General features: G+C 50.9%; 1 protein-coding gene across 1 annotated transcript in view; it reads right to left on the bottom strand.

Annotated features, from left to right (window-relative positions):
- LOC119448019 (transmembrane protein KIAA1109 homolog) overlaps positions 1-21314 on the bottom strand; it is a 431927-nt gene that overhangs the window by 2095 nt on the left and 408518 nt on the right. Inside the window, exons 31-32 of the mRNA XM_049665124.1 lie at positions 9152-9488; positions 8905-9033 (exon numbers count right to left, since the gene is read on the bottom strand). Coding sequence (XP_049521081.1) covers positions 8905-9033; positions 9152-9488 — 466 coding nt within the window. The remainder of the gene's footprint in view (positions 1-8904; positions 9034-9151; positions 9489-21314) is intronic.

Genomic DNA, 21314 nt, shown 5'->3' with positions numbered 1-21314 from the left:
AGAAAGTCAGTGACGTCAGTAGCACAACTTGTCAGGAGGGCTCTGGTGATTGCGTACCGCGTAGCGTAATAAATAGCGACGGTGATTCATTTATTTCCAGAGTCTGAGAGAGGAAATGGTCCAAGAAGGTCTAGACCAATACAGAAAAAGGGTTCGGGTGAGATGTCGATTGGCTGGAGACATCCAGCTGGAAGTTTGGAGGGCTTCTTTCGGCGCTGACAGGACTCACAAGCGGCAACGTAGCGCCGCACGGTGCGGGCGAGACCTGGCCAAAAGAAGCGACGGCGTACACGGTCGTATGTGCGCGAGACGCCCAAGTGCTCAGCCAAGGGAGCGTCGTGAAGTTGGCGGAGGACAGCCGAACGCAGGTGTGATGGAATGACGAGCAGAAGGTGAGGGTCGTGGGGATCGAAATTGCGGCGGTATAATGTCCCTTCCTTGAGGAGAAACATCTGGAGAGAGGCGTCACCAGGCGTTGACTCCAGACGGTCGATGAGGACTCGTAACGAACGATTGCGGTGTTGCTCTTTGCCAATTTGAAGCGACTGGGACACGGAGAAAACGGAAGCGATGGCGTCCGCATCAGCTGGTTCGTCGACGAGGTAGCGGGACAAACAATCTGCATCCTTGTGCAAGCGTCCCGTCTTATATACCACGGAGAAGGTATAATTTTGCAGGCGTAAAGCCCAGCGAGCGAGTCGTCCCGTGGGGTCTTTGAGCAAGGATAGCCAGCAGAGAGCCTGGTGATCAGTGATGACACAGAATGGGCGTCCGTACAAGTATGGACGAAACTTCGCAACAGCCCACACAAGAGCGAGGCACTCGCGCTCTGTGATCGAATAATTGCGCTCGGCGGGTGATAGAAGTCGGCTGGCATAGGCTATAACGCGATCATGTCCATGCTGGTGTTTTATTAACACAACTCCTATGCCGTGACCATTGGCATCAGTTTGAACTTCCGTTGAGGCAGACGGGTCAAAGTGGGCCAGGATTGGAGGCGTGGTAAGGAGAGTAGTGAGCTGCGAAAAAGATGCGGTATGTCCAGGACCCCAAGGAAACGGGACGTTTTTCTTCAAGAGGTCGGTAAGGGGACGTACAATGGCCGCAAAATCCTTTACAAAGCATTGGAAATAAGAGCACAGCCCTACAAAACTATGAATGTCCTTAGACTTCGGGACAGGAAAGTTCGTAACAGCGGGAATTTTGGCCAGATCAGGTCACACGCCTCTGGAATCCACGAGGTGCCCGAGGACGGATATTTGGCGGCGAGCGAAGTGACACTGATGAGTTCAACTGGAGACCGGTCCAGCGGAACACGTCAAGAATCGCTGAAAGACAGTCTAGATGCGTGTCGTATGTGGGCGATTAAACAATGACGTCGTCCAGATAGCACAAACAGGTGGACCACTTGAACCCCTGAAGCAAAGAGTCCATCATTCGTTTGAAGGTGGCGGGCACGTTACAGAGACTGAAAGGCATCACTTTGAACTGATAAAGACCGTCCGGGGTAACAAATGCAGTCTTCTCTCAGTTCATGTCATTGACGGATATCTGCCAGTAGCCGGACCATAAATCGATAGAAGAAAAATAGGTGGCACCATACAGGCAGTCTAGAGCGTCATCAATGCGTGGCAAATGGTAAACGTCCTTTATTGTGATTTTGTTTAGGTAGCGATAATCTACACAAAAGCGCTACGTTCCATCCTTCTTTTTGATAAGTACGACAGGAGAAGCCCAGGGACTACAGAAGGCTCGATAATGTCCTTTTCAAGCATCTTTTTAACTTCCTGTTGGATAGCAGCTCGTTCCGACGCAGACACACGATCGCCAGTATTTATGCGATGGGTCACGACGGACGTTTGACCTAAGGCTCGATTGTCAAAGTCAAAGATGTCGTGATAGCCTTCAAGAACGTGGCAGAGGGCTTCAGCTTGAGCAGGTGTAAGGTCAGAGGAAACCATCTTCTCAATGTCAACGTCACTGCCGTGAGATGACACCACGGTATGGGCTGAGCTGTAGCTATCTTTAACTGTGAATGGCTCGACCTCATCATCCTGCAGAGCGCTAATTACAGCCAATGAGATCCCCTGAGGCAGAACTTTCGCGGTTAGCGTGAAATTGACAAGGGGAAGGTAGGTGCGGTTGCCAGTAATTGTCAGCACAGTGTGCGGCATGATAGCACCATGTGTAAGTATAACGGACGGAATCGGTGCGACCACGTAAGTGCCGTCAGGTACAGCTGGTGAGGAAAACAAGTTGACGTGTGTCACAAAGTGAGGTGGTAGGCGAATAAAATTTATGCAGCTCAAATGACTTGGAGGCGGGTCCACAGAGTCGGCAAGAAGAGGCAAGTCAAGGCGAAGTGAGCTGGCCGAACAGTCAATGAGGGCAGAATGACTGGCAAGGAAATCCAGACCGAGAATGAGTTCATGAGGGCACAATGCTCGATGACGGTGAAGAGAACGACGGTGTGTCTCTCAGCAATGGTGAGTCAGACAGAGCACATGCCAACAATAGCGACAGTCTCTCTGTCGGCTACTCGTACAGCTCGATTCTGGGCAGGCGTCGGGACTTTCTTGAGCCGATGGCAAAGAGCAGCACTCATAATGGACACATGCGCCCCGATGTCAATCAGAGCGGACACAGGAACATTGTCGACGAGAACATCCAAAAGATTCTTATTCATTGGTAAGGTGAAGCGATTTCGGGCCAATGTCGTCATTGCAGCTTCACCTCCAGAAGCTGCACTGTCTAGTTTTCAAGTCAGGGGTGCGGCGAGTAGGTCGGAGAAGGAGCACGGCGGCGTGACGGGGGCGAACGAGATTGATGGCAGGAGGGAGAAAGCGAGCGGGAATAACGGGGGTCGTGTCAGAGGTGTCGCAGGGTCAGATGATGGGTCGGGCATAAAAGGAGCGAAGGAAAAGGATGCGCTAGAGGGACGAGGGTGGTAATCCGAAGAAAAGAGCATCGGAGAAGTCCAGCGGCTGCGGCAGTGGCGAGCGATATGTCCAATGCGGCGGCAGTTAAAACAGATCGGCTTGTGGTCCATGGTTCGCCATTTGGACGGGTTGCGCTGTCTATAAGAGGAGTAAGAAGAGCGGGGTGGATACGTGTGGTGAGAAAGAGGTTCCGAGAGCACGGAACGAACGGAGTGCAACCCGACGTTGGACAACTGTTGACGGACGACGGCCTGGATCAAGGAGATCGTCGCCGGAGAATCATCAGATGACGGGAATGAGGGGGCCACCGGTTGTGCTGCTTCGACCTCACGATGAACGATGCGGGTTAAGTTGTCACACCACGAAGGCTGGTGGAAGAGGTCGTCACAGGATGATGTAGCAGCTGTGTTGGGAAGTCGCGTGATGTACTAGGGATACCTAGCGGCTTTTAGCATGCTCGAGACGGCGGCACTCCTTGAGCCAGTCGTCGACATCGGGACTGCCTACTCCGGTGAAAACACCAGGATCCCGAGAAAAATGGTGACGTAGGTCAGAGCTGCAGGCGGAGATGCTTGCGTAGATCAAGTGCTGGCAGCAGGAGTCGGTATGCATGTCAGTGGCCAAATGGCTTGATGCTTCTTTTGACATGATACTGCAATGCCATTAACGTTGGCCACGAAGGAACAAATATAACGGCATGGTGGGGAAGCCGTGACATGCTGCAAGTGTGTAATTTTGGCCAGAAATTGGTATCATATTCTCGCAGGTTTAAGTACATTATTCATGATTGTGTAACAGTAACTTCTTTCATCAGGGCCTTGTAAAACTAGTAGCTCATTACAACGCACTGTGTCTTTATCTAGTGCACCATAAGACCTACAGCACAAGCATATAGAGGATCATAAAAACAATAGTTAGGCATGGATTGTAAGCTCTTGACAAAACAGACATGTATATACTACGGGTGTGCGAATGTAGAATATTACCAAATCGATCGAATTCAGTCGTTATCGATCACCTTCCCGTCAATTATCGATCACCAAACCGATCGATTTGGTGTATGAACGTTCGAATAACTTTGTGTGCGAATCGAATATATACTATTAGATTTTTTTTACATATTTGGTGTAGAGACCGGCACAGTGCCAGATGTCGTGCACTCTCCGGAGCCTCTCGTGTTCGATGTAGCCCAAGCGAGCATTTCATTTCGTTTTCGGCGCAAAGGGAGCACGGCGGGAGCCGTGAACGGGACACAGTAGCGGACTTTGTCATTGCGAGCGCTCCTCGACATCGGCCTGTATGAGAAGGTCAAGAAGGTAATGATGTGGTGGGAATTCACCAAGGATTGAAGCAAGGATGTCCTCTGTGTCCATTGTTGCTCACTCTTTATGTTGAGAGCATAGAAAGACGACTGGAAAACAGTGAATTAGGGTTTGATTTATCCTACATGCGTAATGGACAAATGGTGCAGCAGAAGGTCCCTGGACTGATGTATGCGGACAACATAGTGCTACTAGCCGGCAATACAAGAGAATTACAGACACTTGCGAATATCTGTGGCAATGCAGTAACAAATCTAGGCCTTACGTTTAGCACAGAGAAATCAGGAATTATGGTCTTTAATGAAGAGACGAGTAATTATGTGGTGTCAATTCAACAGCAAGTCATACCTATAGGCAAGCAATATAAATACCCCGGTGTATACATAAGCGATAGAAAGACTTACTCAAGCACCCACCAAGATAATCTGAAAATAAAAGGGAAGCGGAATGCAGCAATAATGAAACACAGCACTGTAGGGCCACAGTAAGTATCAAGTGGTGTGTGAAACCTGGAAAGGAGTAATGGTGCCAGTGCTAACGTTTGCAAATGCCATTCTGTGCTAAAATCAGATACCTTATCGGGGCTGGAAGTTAACCAAAGATCCATAGGCCAGTTGGCTTTGGAAGCCCACGGTAAAACCACAAATGAGGCAGTGCGAGGTGACATGGGGTGGGCCTCTTTTGAAGTCAGAGAAGCACAGAGCAAAATTAGATTTGAAGAAAGATTCATGAATATCAATGAAAATAAATGGGCAGCTAAAGTGCACAAATATCTATACCTGAAAAGTGTGGTCACATAATGGAGGAAGAGGTAAACAAAGTACATGGTAATTGAAAGTGTAAATTAGACTAGGAGTCATCAGAAAGAAAGTGAGAGAAATAGAGATAGTTAACTGGATGCAAGGAATGGTAACAAAGAGGTCCATGAATATTTACAAGAATGAGAGGAAAGAAATTAGCAGGGAAAATCTGTACGATAGCACAAAGGGCAGTGCCTTGCTATTTGAGGCTCGAGCCGGTTGCCTAAGGACCGAAACATACTGCAGCAAATATTCGGAACGAGACGAGGCATGTGTATTCTGTGGCAAAGATCCGGAGACCACTCAACACATCCTAATGGAATGTGAAGAGATTCACCCAGTGAGAACAGTAGGTAACGTGCACCTTTCAGAAGCGCTTGGAACGTGGACGGGAGCATCAACCAGCCAGCAGTCGAGATAAGGAAGAGAAATTTTGAGTATTGGTGGAAAAAAAGCAGGGAAGATATTGATACGACCTCATCTGTCACATTCTTACGGCCGTACAGGATAGACGAAAAAAAAAAAAATTAATGAGATGTATACAAAAATGCTAGATAAAAACATTTATAGCATACCTGATTAAATCAAGCATGCAGGCTAGGTGACTATATGTCACATTTCAAAACGGATGCAATTAAATCATCACCATCATCAATGATGCGGGGATCGCGCACACAGAGCCCGATTGCCGCAATTTTCAGAACGGCACCGCGACAGCGGGGGCCACCTCTGTTGGTACAAGGTTCATCCGGGTCGACAGGACCGATCGAAATGATAACGTGACGCCATCAATTGGCATAGCCAGGGGGGGGGGGATTGGGTGGGTCGAAACCCCCGCCCTCAAAATTTTCTGACGACCCCCCCCCACTTCCCATGGAACAGGAAGTTTCAGGATGTGGGCTCCGAAAGTACGACGTGAGTAAACCGGTAAGCTTGAATGCTAAAGCAAGGCGAGGGCTAGTGGCGGTCCGAAGGGGGGAAAAGGGGGGGGGGGTTGTCATGAGGGCGATACTCTCTCCCAGCACAGAACATTGCGGCCCCACTCATTACGGATTCTGTTACACATAACTGCTGAGGGGGGACCAGCGCTAAAAATTCCACACACAGATAACGATGGGAAAAGCGCGTGCATGAAACTTGGGGGCATTGTTCCTCCCCACCAGGCCTTCGTGTCGTCGAAGAGCTTCTCACTTACGGCAGTGGACCGAATGGTCGACCATGCTGCACGGAAGAAAAGCATTCTGAAAACATTGCGACTTGTTTGTCTAGAGAACGCATAACAAGCCCCGTGCCCCCCTTCTTTTTTTTCTTTTTCTTTCCCTTGTCTCTGACTTTCATTATGTTAACAAACTTGAGAAGAGCTTGCTCTTAGGCATATATATATAGTGCCTCAGAAACTTGTGCTTGGACCACACGACGGAGTGACGGTTCTAGCATGGAAGCAGGCTCAGCAACACACACCACAAGAGATAGCTGGCGAGCCACTTCTTCCCGAATGTATTGCTGAATCTGCGGCAGCAAGCCGGAGTGATCAGCGCTAAGGCATCCAGGCTCAAGGCCGAGAGGTCCGCGGATTGCACACTGGTGCAACGGGTGGAAAGGCGCTGCTTGCGTAGCTCGTCGAAGCTTTGACAGAGCTCAATTACTTGTGCAACTGTCGTAGGGTTCTTGGCCACGAGCATATGGAAGGCATCGTCGTCTATGCCTTTCATAATACGCCTTAACTTATCAGCTTCGGTAATGGACGCATTCACGCGCTTGCAGAGGTCGATGACGTCCTCAATGTAGCTCGTGAAGGTTTCACTGCTTTGTTGAGCGCGACCACGCAAACGGTGTTCAGCACGGAGTCTGCGCACAGTGGGACGGCCAAAGACCGAAGTGAGGGTCTCGGTGAAAGCTGACCAGGTTGTAAACTCGGCTTCAGCATGGAGTCTGCGCACAGTGGGACGGCCAAAGACCGAAGTGAGGGTCTCGGTGAAAGCTGACCAGGTTGTAAACTCGGCTTCATGGTTTCTAAACCACAAATTTGCCACATCAGTCAGATAAAAGATGGCGTTGGTCAGCTTGTTGCGGTCAGCCCACTTGTTATGCGCGCTAACGCGGTCATACTCTGCAAGCCAGTCCTCCACGTCGTGATCGTCGATGCCGCTGAAGATGGCAGGGTCGCGCTGACGTACCGCACCAGAACACACGACAGCCGAGGGGGGCGGAAGCGGACTGTGAAGGGCCGGCGTCGTCGGTCATTGTGGCCGCAGATGGCAACGTACGGCTGCCGAGCTCCAGGTCGGGGAAGATGTTACCCCAGCACCTCCACCAAATGTCACTGGATGTTCTTGTAAGTCCACAGGGCGTCTGACCGAAGTACAAGAAGACGGAGCAGTCTCAGCTGGACACCGATCGAGCGCACACTCCTAGTTCGTCGACTTCCTCTTTCACACTTCACCGTGCCAGCACCGAAAATCTCCAGTACAATATATATATATATATATATATATATATATATATATATATATATATATATAGAGAGAGAGAGAGAGAGAGAGAGAGAGAAGATGGTTTTCGGTCTGCATATCGTCTATTAAAGTGCGCTCGCGAGCATGAATTCAAAGTGCTTGGCGCGGCCACCCCGTAAGTCACATATAACGAGTCTTGTGCGCCACTGCCATGTGGGCCGCTCGCTGCTCCCAGACTAACGAAGTGCGGTTGTGGCGTGCGATGGCTTTGTTAAATCCAAAATGCAGTGTAAAATTTTTCTTGTTTAAAGGGACCCTGAAACACCTTTTGAACATAGTAAGAAAACATTGCCGATTAGCTGTAGATGCTGCTGTGAACATGTGAGCTAAATATTACTGCACTGCATGCAGTAGAACATTTACAATCTCAGGAAAAACACAGTGAAAAATCACTTGCTCTCGTTTCTGTAATGTGGCCATGCAGCTTCATCGTAAGCAACTGGATCCAACAATGCTATTGCCTGATTTTCTGATTACAAGAGCATTCTCAATGTAATACATAATTGCTATTATTTAGTTAAATAAGTGAAACATATATACATGTCAGCAATCTCAAAAAGAGAGAAAAATAATCTCATCTTTGCACTGTCGGTTTACACTCGACAGTTGCATGTAGCTGCGTCTACTGCGTGTGGTCTCCGAGATAGCAGTGGCGTGCTGCGCAGCGTAGTTTACCGCGACCGCCATGGGATGTCGTGACGAGCCCTTTTGAATGATGAGAGATTTATTTAACTTTTTGGACGGGGCTTTGTGCCCTTGGCTCCTGCCCTGTGTAGCTTCCAGCGCCCGGTGACGAAAAGGGAGAGAGCTGGGTATCGGTGCGATGACTTTACTTATAACTCAAGGATTCAAAAAATTTGTGCGCCATGAGATTCGTGAGGTGTTGTCCTTAAATAGTGAGGCCATTCTATAATTAGTTAGCAAAGTGTTTCAGGGCCCCTTCAAGTCAATAAATTGTGGAAGTAAATCGGGAGAAACGGGATGGGGGTTGGATTTGTTCTGGCAGCTTGGGGAACCCTAAGATGCCAATCGCATAACCCAGTTTGAGAACCCATGTCCTACAGAAAAACAGGCACAAACAGAACAGATGCAATAAAGAGACAGAGACAGGAGGAGTGCTTTGTTGTGTTAATCTTTTTACGCAATTAGCAAATAATGCGTGTTGCCAAATTATTTCAGTTGGTGATTAAACAGCATACTTATTCATATTTAGCATATCTTTGTAATATTTCCGCAAAAGTCATGCTATTATTACTTAAAATGCTGTATTTAACACATTAGAAGCACCATGATTGAGATATAGAGCAGGGCAAATAAGTAAGAAACTAACCACCATCTTTTTCTCGGATGTAGGACACAATCAGGTTGTGCAGGAAAAAGAAAGCTTCTGCATCCACAGCCACAAAGATGTGGTCGTCGAACTCAGTGACAAAGCTGCACTCCACCACTGGTCTGGAATCTGAAAAGAGAAGTGGAGTGATGTTTTACTGTGCAATGCAAGCTTCGTATATACCTCCTTAAAATGACAAGGCTTTAAAAAGGAGGCATCAAAAAACAGGAGGACCACACTAACTGACCGTCAGGTCCCGGACTGTGCTCGCCCTGCAACTGCTCTGTCTTCATGTGCAGCTCAAGGCTGGGGAAGGCAAAGATCATCTCCATTGTGTGGCCAGCCTCAGGTGGGCGTGGTGGTGTGGGTCGTCCTTCAAACACAGGGAAGCGACCCACATCATCCAGCTCACTGCTGGCAAATGCATACTGGAACCACTCGCTCACACTCTTGAACTGCGGTGGGAAGAGGACGTTGCGACTGATGCGGCAAACGGTGGCCATACTGCCAGTGCTGCCCGAGGATCCAGCCGCATGACCCAGACGAAAAGTCAGGTGCTGCACGACATGCGTGTCCACGGCCGCCTGCGGGAATGTACCGACATTTTCTCACAACATTATGACTGAACGAGGACTAGTTTGTTACTCATGCAGAGGTAGCTCAATGTGGACACTGGAAAGGCAGACACAGTGCTAACTAGAACTGACTTATTGTCGTGATGGAGAAATAGTTACACAGTCGTATTGATTTAATTCAAACATGAATGGGTCCAAAAATTTATTCGGATTAAACGGAGTTGTAATTAAAGGAAGTTCATTGAATGGAGGACTTGCGTACACCGCTGCGTTATGCGGCGCATGTGCGCTGAGCTAACACATGAGTGACAAGTTTCAAAAGTGCGGCTTCACAGCAGTTCGGCATGTGCTGCCATGAAGCCCCACTTCTAGGCAAAATTTTTGCTGCTATGCAGCCGCACACCTCATGGCAGAATTCACATATAACCCACACCCCGACTTTATTGTTCAATTCTTGAAATTCTGCTGCTTGTTATACACGCCAAAATACGGTACTTGCAACAGAAGACGGAAGCAGCAGTCTGCGTACTGCCGCACTGCGGGTCGGGAGCGCTGCTGCATGAGTTGGTGTGTTGCCGAGAGCATGGTAGGCAGCACGGGATGTTCAAATGAACCGTCACAAATGCTTACGCATTCAAATTACCTGGCGTTTTTGCACATAGAAATACACATTATTTTGACAGGACAACAGCACCAGTTCAAATAAACCAGAAGTTTGAATTAAATGGGTTGGAATTGTTGCGAGAACAGGAAAGACCCAAGATGACAGGTCGTATTCATGTCCCTTCAGACTGATTTTAATTTTCTTTTGAACGCAGAACTCGTGCCACTCGTGCCGCTTCTTTTGCTGGCACCGCGCGCGCCGTGGCCAGAATTTGCCACACGGGCCCCCGCCAGGAGACACAGAGTCCATTTGCCAGTGAACGCACTTGTAACGTAGAGGTGTTGGAGACAGTGATGGCAAGGGAGTAGGAAGTGGAGACAACGGGGCAATGCCAAAGCTGTGAGCGGAGGTGTTGTCAATGCAAGCAGGTTTGAGCCTGTCAACAGAAACGACTGTTGGCTTGTTACAGACGTTAATTGTGAAGTGTTTGGGCTTGCGGTCAAACACTAGATACGGTCCTGTATGTGGAGGCACCAGCGACCGTTGATTGGCATCGGTCTGCAGAAAAACATAGGATGTCGTATTCATGTCCTTGAAGGTGAAGGGTGCTTCTGCGATCTTGTGGCAAGACAGGACGGGTCGAAGTGCGGTGAACGAATGTTGCAGTCGTTGGAGGAATGAGGGTGCGTCCCAGGCTGTGGAGAGGAAGAGAGGCTGGACGAATTCGGTCGGAAGACGCAGGGTGGTACCATAAACGAGCTGGGCTGGGGAACTCTGCAAGTCTTCCTTAAAAGCAGCATGGAGAACTAAAAGTATGACTAAAAGGATGTCAACCCAGTTTGCAAAGTTGCAATAGGCCATGAGTGCCGCCTTAAGTTGTCTGTGCAGACGCTCGACAAGTCCGTTAGCTTGCAGGTGATACACAGTCGTTTTGACGTGATGTATGCCAAGGCGGTTAGTAAGTTGTCACAAGAGTGCACTCCTAAACTGTCGGTCTCTATATGTTGTGATATAGGATGGGAAGCCGAATCGTGATATCCATGGCCTTATAAGAGCATCTGCGACAGTTCCTTCAGCGATGTCTGAAAGTGGCATGACTTCAGGCCATTGAGTAAAACGATCGACCATGGTTAAGGTGTAGCAATTTTGTTTTATTGCGATTGCAATTATATGGACACTACAACTGGATGTGGGCGTCGGTGTCACCGTTGGTGTCGCCGTCGCCGTCAGGTTCCGTATAGATAAAATCTTCGATAAAATAATATGCCCGAGAGGAAGCGTGCGGGGATGCACACTATCAGGGAGAGCCAACGCACTCAATCTCCCACGCGCAAGCAAGGAAGCGGGAAGCCAGCGCCGGAGAGAGCGGGGGGGGGGGGGGGGGGGGGGGGAGGAGGGGGCGCACTTCTACTCTGCCAACAACCGCGCTCGTTGCTCGCCCACACCGTCTATTATCTCCACACGGCTCTGACCTTTGTATGCGCTGTGAATTCGCCGCTCAGTTTCCGTTGAAGCGATAGACCGCACGTACCTTCGCCCGCTGCGGCGTATGGGCTTGCTGCCAGCGTTTTGACAGTCGTCTGTAGTCATTCAGTTTGATCTATTCATGTTTGTTTGTGCGCGCTCACATCATGCTTGTTCATTCACTTAGTAATAGTCGGGCCACATTTTCCAACGCACGCTACACATGCAATGCTGCCCGGATCGGCAGTGCAGCGCTACAGGTGCGTCCCTTCGCACGCGCTGCCCACGGGAAGCGCTTCTCATCAACACCACCGTTTCACACGCGCCTTCTCGAGGTCATCGAGTCTCTCTTCATGTCGGTCTACTTATGCCGCAGCACACCTGCTTACCTAATCAGCTCATGTTTACTACAATTCATATTGCTACCAAAGCCGCTCACCTTACTTCGTATGACATTGCTGTGTTGCTATCACAACTGTGACATTTTTGATGACAGAAGAGGTCCGATGACAATGTTACATGCATTTTGCGTGTTTTTTGTGAGCGATGCGCGCGGGCACCTCGACGAAGAAGACGAACTGCTCTTTGCTCTCGAGCTGTCGGCTGAACTAGCCAGCGCTGCAGTTGCCTTTTGTAAATATACATAGTAAATAGTCTCCAGTGCATAATCCTTCGTTCGCGTAACATTTTGGTGGAGGTGCGGGATTTCCCTCATTCAGGCAGTTGTGCAGAAAGAATTTGCCAACCTCGGTTTTCGTGCCGCCTGCCCTGTCTCCCGACTTGACGTCAGACGGTGCCGACAGCTGCGCCACCGCAGCGATCTGTATTCCCCTCCCAGATACCGCAACCCTACAGAGTGCCACACTGCCAAACAACTTTCGTAGGACCGCCTTCGTCCGCCTGCTGCCTAAAGCGTGTGGGGTCTCACACGTGCTCTTGGGACAAAGGAACGACAACACAGTAGTGCAATCAAAAGGGCATTTATTGCACCTTTCATACACTAATACATGCTAGCCGAATGACTATGCATAGAACATTCACATGGGTGTGCGACAAGTCAAGGAAGTTTGACTCACCGCGATCGGATAGCGAGCGAATATGTTCACCCCATGCTGTGACACCATTGCATAGTCGTTCACGTGTACGGTCACGCAAACGGTGGCATTTTCGAACGATCTGTGTTCGTCCATACCGGTGCCTACTTCTAGCCACGGGAGACGGTCTCGTGAAGCGTGGATCGGCGCACGCGCGGGACGTCCACATCGCTCACCGACCCCAACCCGAAAAAGAACAGCCTTCTCCGTTTTGCGCCCGCGTAAACCCCCACCGTCAGGTGGTGTCAGCAGCGCAACACTAGCGCCATCTCTCGTGACACGCTGCAACTCTGCCGCCGTAAAGCTATGCGGCGAAGCCGGATTACAGAAGACATGAGCCATGCGGGGAAAACAACATCAGGGGACGGGTGTGAGTCGCACATCCCCACAAGCGTTAACTTTCGTCGATTTGCTATCATCTTTCCCTGTGCCCGATGGTGATTACGTCGCCACACCAGTTCTTGATGTCCTTTTGAATGGCAATATCACTGTGCCCCACTCCGTCGTAACAGTCACCGATGACTGGACATGCCTCCCCGTCGTCAATTTTGGCTTGACAAAGCAAGTTCTACCCCAAGGCATATCGGTTGCAACGCTGCGTGCTATAGGAGATGACCATGTCATGGCGTTTTCCGTAGACGTCTACTCCGATTCTTCACCATGTCCACAGGATGCGATTTGCCCTGATGCAACATTTAGTCCAATGATTGCTGCGAACCTATTGCCTGAACAAGCAGCAGCTCTGTGTCACCTTTTGGTTTCCTACCACGACATATTCGACCTCAACAATCGACAATTGGGCCAGGCTTTAATTGTTAAGCATCACATAAATACTGGTGATGCAAGTACTATTCATCGCTGGCCCTATCGAGTTTCTGCTTCAGAGCGTAAGGTTATTCAAGATGAAGTGAACAAGATGCTTGCCAAAGGCATTGTTGAACCCTCGTCGAGCCCTTAGGCGTCGCTCGTTGTGCTTTCGTCATCTAAACTGAATTACCAAAAAAGACATGTACCCCTTGCCTCGCATTGACGACGCCCTCGATTGTCTCCACGGTGCCAACTACTTTTCATCAATAGACCTTCGGTCTGGTTATTGGCAAATTTCTGTGGATGAAAAGGACCAAGAGAAGACCGCATTCGTCACCCCTGATGGTCTATATCAATTCAAAGTTATGCCATTCGGCTTATGCAACGCCTCAGCCACAGTCGAACGTATGATGGACTCTTTGCTTCAAGGGTTCAAATGGTCAACATGCCTCTGCTACCTAGACGACGTTCTCGTATTTTCGCCTATGTTTGAGACACACCTTGAGCGCTTATCGGCTGTTCAAGTCTTCCGAGAGCATTCCGCCAGGCTGGGCTCCAACTAAATTCCTCAAAGTGCCACTTCGGTCGTCGGCAGATTACAGTGCTGGGCCACCTCACCGATGCTTCTGGTATTCAACCAGGCCCGGAGAAAATTCGTGCTGTCACGTCTTTTCCTTTACCTCAGTCTGTCAAAGACGTTCAAAGTTTTGTAAGACTCTGCTCCTACTTCCGGCGGTTCGTTAACGTCTTTGCAGCGATTGCCCGACCACTTACTTATCTTCTGAAGAAGGACGAGCCGTTTACGTGGGGTCCTGCTCAAACTGCCGCATTTGCCCACCTGACCAACATTCTCACCACACCACCTATACTGGCCCACTTTGACCCGTCCTCTCTTACAGAGGTCCGTACTGATGCCAGTGCTCACGGTATCGGAGCCGTCTTAGCCCAACGCCAACAGGGAAGGGATCGTGTTATTGCCTATGCTAGCTGTCTCCTCACAGCAGCGAAGCGCAACTATTCAATTACAGATCGTGAATGCCTCGCTCTCGTCTGGGCAGTTTCCAAATTCCACCCATACTTGCATGGCACCCACTTCTCTGTAATCACAGACCACCACGCGCTCTGCTGGCTTTCCTCACTCAAGGATCCTACCGGCCGGCTTGGTCGCTGGGCTCTGCGGCTACAAGATTATTCCTATGCAGCAGTATAAAAGTCGGCCCATGGGCTGCCTACATCAGGACGCAGACTGTTTGTCACACTATCCAGTGGACGAACCACCCGCCGACCCTGACACCGATGCCGACGCTTGCTTTTCTCCGTTTCTCCGCTGTTACATGTCGCCGACGAGCAACGCCATGATGCCACCTCGCGCGCCATCATTGATTGCTTGGAATCTTCGCCTTCTGATTTGTCCCTTCACTTGTTTGTTCTCTGGGATGGTGTGTTATACCCCCACAACGTATGTCCCGACGGTCCTGCCCTACTCCTCGCCATTCCTAAGCACCTCTGGTCAGCTGTTCTCCAAGAACTTCATAACTTACCAACGGCGTCACCTCGGCGTCTCCCTCGGCGTCTCCTCGGCGTCTCCCGCACCTACCTCGGCGTCTCCTTCCTCACCTCGGTCACCTCGGCGTCTCCCGCACCTACGACCGAATTCGCCGATGCTTCTTTTGACCCGACCTCGCCCGCTCCGTCCGGAAATACGTTGTGGCGTGTGAGAAATGCCAGTGCCGCAAAACACCATCGACGCTCCCTGCTGGGTGCCTTCAATCACTCGACATTCCTTCGGAGCCGTTCTTTATGTTGGCTTGGACTTACTTGGCCCTTTCCCTCTATCAACATCTGGCAACAAGTGGGTCGCTGTGGCGACAGATTACGCCACGCGCTATGCCATCACCAGAGTGCTTCCAATAAGCTACGCGACATGATTATGCAGCATGGAGCTCCACACCAACTGCTCACTGACCGAGGTCGAATGTTCCTTTCTAAAGTCATCGCCTACATCCAGCAGTCCTGCTCAACCAGGCAAAAGCTGACTACGTCTTAAGGCCCAACCACATGCACGCGATATTCAAGCGACGGCGACAAGCGACGCGACAGGCACACCCTGTCGCGCTGTCGTGTCGCGGCGTGGAGCAACCACATGAACGCGACATCGCGAAAAAGAGTAGCGACGGATTTACATTGTTGTGCGAATAAATGTTATCTTGCGCGCGTAAAGAAATGTCAATTTTATCAAAAGGTCAATGTTTTATCTATACCTAGCTAAAATATGCTATCATCCCCAGTGAAAATCCGTCCCATGCATCCCCAGAGGAACTCCGTCCCATGCCGCCAGCGTAAGGTGCCGTGGCGCCATCTGTTGAGTAAAACTTAAAACACTTTCTCGGCTCTCGGTGGCGTCTCAGGCCTAACAGCGTCAAAACAAAACAACCGATCTCAATAATAACGACAAGAGAGCGCCGATACTTAGTCTTCAGCTAGCGATGAGGTGAAGCGATGACTGATTGTACTATTTATTTTTTGCTGTCACAGCAGAGAGCAAGTTGCAAGAGCGAATTCAGATCGAAGCGGGCAGACTGATTGCTGCCATGTTGTTGTGCAATCACTGTCCCCAGCGGATGTCGTCGCGCTGACTTCCGGGCGACAAGCGATATTTTCTGGCTGGGCAGAAACCGGCGACACGACCAGCGACAGCGACGGATAGCCCTCCGCGACGGCAAAACCTGTCGCTCGTCGCCGTCGCTTGTCGCTGTCGCTCGAAAATCGCGTGCATGCGGTTGGGCCTTTACCATCCACAGACTAATGGTCTCACGGAGCGTCTGAATCGAACCTTGACAGACATGCTTGCAAAGTATGTCTCGTCTGACCATACTGATTGGGACCTTGCCCTACCCTATGTCACATTTGCTTACAATTCTTCACGTCACGACACTGCCGGTTATTCCCCATTCTTTCTGTTGTTCGGTGGAGAACCCACATTGCCACTGAACACATCCCTTCATCCGTCGCAGCAGAGACCACCGAATATGCACTTGACGCAATAACCAGGGCAGCCCAAGCACGCGAAATTGCTCGCACTTGCCTCCTGACCTCTCAAGAGAACCAACGGCGTTTGTACGATCGCCAACACAGAGATGTCCCCTTTTTGCCTGGGTCTCTGGTACTCTTGTGGTCCCCGACTTGTCACGTTGGCCTGTCAGAAAAACTCCCGTCTCGGTGCACAGGCCCATATCGAGTGCTGCCTGCCGTGACTTGTTACGTAGAAAATCGTCGCAGTCAGTACCAGTGCCTTATCTGCCCTGAATTCCACTGACGTTGTGCATGTCGCATGCCTAAAACCGTACTTCCCTCTTGTTACTACCAATACTTAGATGCACCGGGACAGTGCTTCTCCCACCCAGGATAATGCTACATGCATATTGCATGTTTCTTGTGGACGATGCGTGCAGGCGCCCCGACGAAGACGAACTGCTCCTTGCTCTCGAGCTGTCGGGTGAACTGGCCAGCGCTGCAGTTGCATTTTGTAAGTTGTGGGGTCTCGCACATGTGCTCTTGGGACAAAGGAACGACAATACAGTAGTGCAAACAATCAAAAGGGCATTTATTGCACCTTTCATACACTAATACACACTAGCCGAATTACAACCAATAGAACATTCACATGGGCGCGCGACAAATCAAGGAAATCCGACTCACCGCGACCCGATAGCGAGGGAATACGTTCGCCCCGTGCTGTGACACCATCGCCTAGTCGTTCACGTGTATGGTCACGCGAACGGTAGCGCATTCGAACGATCCGTGTTCGTCCATACCGGTGCTCCGCTCTGAGCCACGCGAGACGTCTCGCGAAGCGGGCCGGCGCACGCGCGAAGCGTTCGTGCGTGTTGGCCACCGACCCCAAGCCAAAGAGAGAGCGCCTTCGACCTTTTTCTCCCAAATCACCCCGCCGTTCGGTGGCGTTAGCGTCGCGACACTCGCGCCATCTCTCGCAATGTGCCGCAACCACACCGACCGCCGCCGTTAGCCACACGGAGAAGCCGGACCACGGGAGCCACGCCGGGAAAACAACATCAGGGGACGCGTGAGAGTCGCGCATCCCCACATCCCCCCCAACCTTAAATCGCTACACATACTCCGGCAAAGCATGTCACAAGGTCTAACAACGTCGCGGACAAGAGTTAGTACATGCGACAGTGGCCGCCGCTGAGGAAATGTCCACATGTTATCCACAACATGCGAGCCGACATTGTCTCTAGGGTTCACCGCTGGCGTCCGTTGGTCACAGCACCACCTCTGCAGATTTGATGGCACGACTCCAGCCCAGGACTCCGGAAACGGTGACGCAGAAGTCGGCAAGAGCAAGCGTCGCTCGCGCCCTGCTGACGAGAGTCGCAGTAGTCGTTGGTGACTGCTGGCTCTTTTCCCAGCCGCCGAGGGTAGCGAGCCGGACACAGGCGGCCGCCAAAATCGCTGCGCCGAACTGGCCACAGGCATCTCCATTGCCAGGAGTGGCTCGTTCGTAAGCCGGGGCAGCAGCGCAGATGATGTGCAGGTGACAGCAAACCAGGGGTGACTCCGCTCACGCTGCGTACACTCAACGCACTCGACAAACACTAAAGTACACGCATCGCCCACGTGGTACGATGTTCAATTCGGCTAGCGAAATTTCGGACGGCATTTCACATGCTAAGTTCACGTGAACAAAGCTTACTTTCTTGAGTCGAACGAGTAATTTCAATTCGTGCGAGGCTAACTAGAATGAGGGAAGCAAAGGGCGATATCTCAACACCACGGTCCACCAGGTTGTGTCCCTCAACGTGCGGACAGGCGGCTTTGTTAAGCCTTAGGCCTAATGGGTCGCTACTTGAACAACAACCGGCATCCAAAAAAAAAAAAAACAACACCCAAAATGGGCACAAGACCAGGCAGCCGCGAGGAGACGTTAGCTCTGTGAGGTGGTCCTACTTCGCTCGGTGCACACAGCATCCGAGTTGACGGCGCCCACCGTCCCAGACGGTGTCGGAGCGCCCGGTGCCAGGCCACAATACCAGTCAGCCTGTAGCGGCACCCGTGGCCTGCGGCCTCCCGGCTCACTGAGCCTCGACTTCCGAAGTCAAAGATATAGAAGAAGCTATTTACATAAGAAATTCGACCACCCACGAGGCTTCCGTACTCACTCGCTTCAGGCTTGCCAATGCTCTGCGGGCGCTAGGCCTCGCTTTCCCAGGATGCAGACCACGTGGCTCTCGTACCGACGAGTGTACCTCAAAACACTCGCGAAAAGGCTTAGCATGTTGAAAAGTTCAAACACGCTACAGCAACCGTCGCCTCACTCAAGAAAGCACACCGCCGACACTAGCGATCACAATCCACGCTAGGACTACGCTTCGGATGAAACATCTCGAACCGAGCAAAACTGTTAAAATTATCGTCTGATGCCCCAAGAGGTCCACGTTGGGCAGCCAGATGTGGGGTCTCGCACATGTGCTCTTGGGACAAAGGAACGACAATACAGTAGTGCAAACAATCTGTCACAAAAGAGCGCGTAATCCAAGCGCGCGCCGAGTGTCGCGCAAGCCAGCGAAAGAGCACGCCGGCCCCGCGGCAACTTCAACAGAGGGGGAGAGCGCATACGCCTCAAGCAACAACGCTAACAACGGCGCCGAAACGTCTGGAAGAGACTCGACGAGGCGACGTTAACCGGAGAGAGAGAGAGAGAGAAAGCACACGCGCGCGCCGAGACACCTTCTCAACCGGCGAGTCGACAGACACTACTACCGCGTGAGCATACACCCACAGGATGACTCATCACCCCAGACGGCGGTCGAAGGTACAAGAAAAGAGTAGAAGCTTCCCAAGCTTTGGCAATGCTACGAGATCATGACACCGAAAGAATGTTCGAGAACACCTGTGGAAGCTATATAACCGCCGTGCGAGAATCGTTTAGTGGAAAATCCAGGAATTCAGGAGTTCAGTCCGCACCGGTGAAGTGATGTAGCGTGAAGACCGAGCGTCTGCGGAAGAAGGGGATTCCCCGGCAAGCTAGTCGACGAGTTCATCGAGCGTCTGCATTTCCGGAAGAAGTTCTTTCTTCGAGATTTGCCCCCAAGTTACGCCGAGATCGTCTGACTTCCAAGACCAACACTAGTGAATACGATTGGACACTTAGTGTTCCTTTTTATTTTGTGTTTTACGTGTTGGACACTCAGTGCTTGTCGTTATTTTCTTGTGTTTAATACCCATCTGATTTGTATTGTGTTGTGTCTAGCCTAAGTGTGCAAGTATGTGTGTAACTGCCTTGTGTGAAGAATATATTTTGTTGTGTTTTGACAACTCTGGGCTCTGACTCGGTCTTTGGACAGCAACCGGCGTTCGCTGGCGCACCAGAGGGCCCACTCTTAATTGTCCTTGCTTTCGTGGGATTATTTTCGGAAGCTGATAAGTCGGCTTTGGAATTTAGTCCGGCGTCTGCGCCTCGTTCACCGGGGTCTGTGACACAATCAAAAGGGCATTTATTGCACCTTTCATACACTAATACACACTAGCCGAATTACAACCAATAGAACATTCACATGGGCGCACGACAAATCAAGGAAGTCCGACTCACCGCGACCCGATAGTGAGGGAATACGTTTGCCCCATGCTATGACACCATCGCCTAGTCGTTCACGTGTACGGTCACGCGAACGGTAGCGCGTTCGAACGATCCGTGTTCGTCCATACCGGTGCTCCGCTCCGAGCCATGCGAGACGTCTCGCGAAGCGGGCCGGCGCACGCGCGAAGCGTTCGTGCGTGTTGGCCGCCGACCCCAAGCCAAAGAGAGAGCGCCTTCGACCTTTTTCTCCCAAATCACCCCGCCGTTCAGTGGCGTTAGCATCGCGACACTCGTGCCATCTCTCGCAATGCGCCGCAACCACACCGACCGCCGCCGTTAGCCACGCGGAGAAGCCGGACCACGGGAGCCACGCCGGGAAAACAACATAAGGGGACGCGTGAGAGTCGCGCATCCCCACAAAGTATACATTGTAAATAGTTTCCAGTGCATAATCCTTCGTTCGTGTAACAATATCAATGTGAACCTTCGGGAAATGTTCAGTGGGAAGAGGAATGACTGTAGGGGATTTCGGATGTGGCGATGTATCTTAGCTCTTTGGCAAGCCAGACAAGAGCGTGCCCATGCCCGGACATCGACATTCATGCCTGGGCAGACGTAACAATCAGCGACGAGCCTTTGGAAAGCCTCGATTCCAGGGTGAGCGAGAGAATGTAAATGTTGAAAGATGCAGCCTCTGAGATGATGTGGGACTAAGGGGCAATAGCGACCAGTGGACACGTCACAAGTGAGGAGCGTATAAAATGTCGCAGGTCCGAGCTGTTTGGTGTTGATCTTCGGTGGTGAAGTTCCTCGTCGTTTTGCTGAGCGATGGTCAATTCTTATTGCGAAACACCCATCGTTGCAATGGCTTCAACTCGGCTGAGCGCGTCTGCTGGAATATTTAATCCTCCTTTGACCTGCTGAAATAGCACAGAGAGCTCGGCAAGGTAAGCCAGTTGTCTTATTTCACAAAGGGAGTATGTCATTCTTGCATAGCCAAAAGCATGGATGAGGTGCCCGGTGGTCTGTAAACAGGGTGAAACGGTGGCCTTCGAGGAAGTAGCGGAAGTGCTTGACAGATAGGTAAGCTGCCAAAAGCTCGCATCTCAAAGCGCTGTACCTTGTATCTGTCTCTGATAATTTTTTTTGAGAAGAAGGCAAGTGGATGCCAAACGCCAGCCATGAATTGCTGAAGCACTGCCCCGACGGCAATGCCAGAAGCATCCACCGTGAGGGCAATGGGAGCCTCGGGTGCTGGGTGTACAAGC

The sequence above is a fragment of the Dermacentor silvarum genome, chromosome 4 (genome assembly GCF_013339745.2).
Source record: "Dermacentor silvarum isolate Dsil-2018 chromosome 4, BIME_Dsil_1.4, whole genome shotgun sequence".
In the NCBI taxonomy this organism is placed as follows: domain Eukaryota; kingdom Metazoa; phylum Arthropoda; class Arachnida; order Ixodida; family Ixodidae; genus Dermacentor; species Dermacentor silvarum.
This window is presented reverse-complemented; position numbering and strand designations above follow the sequence as displayed.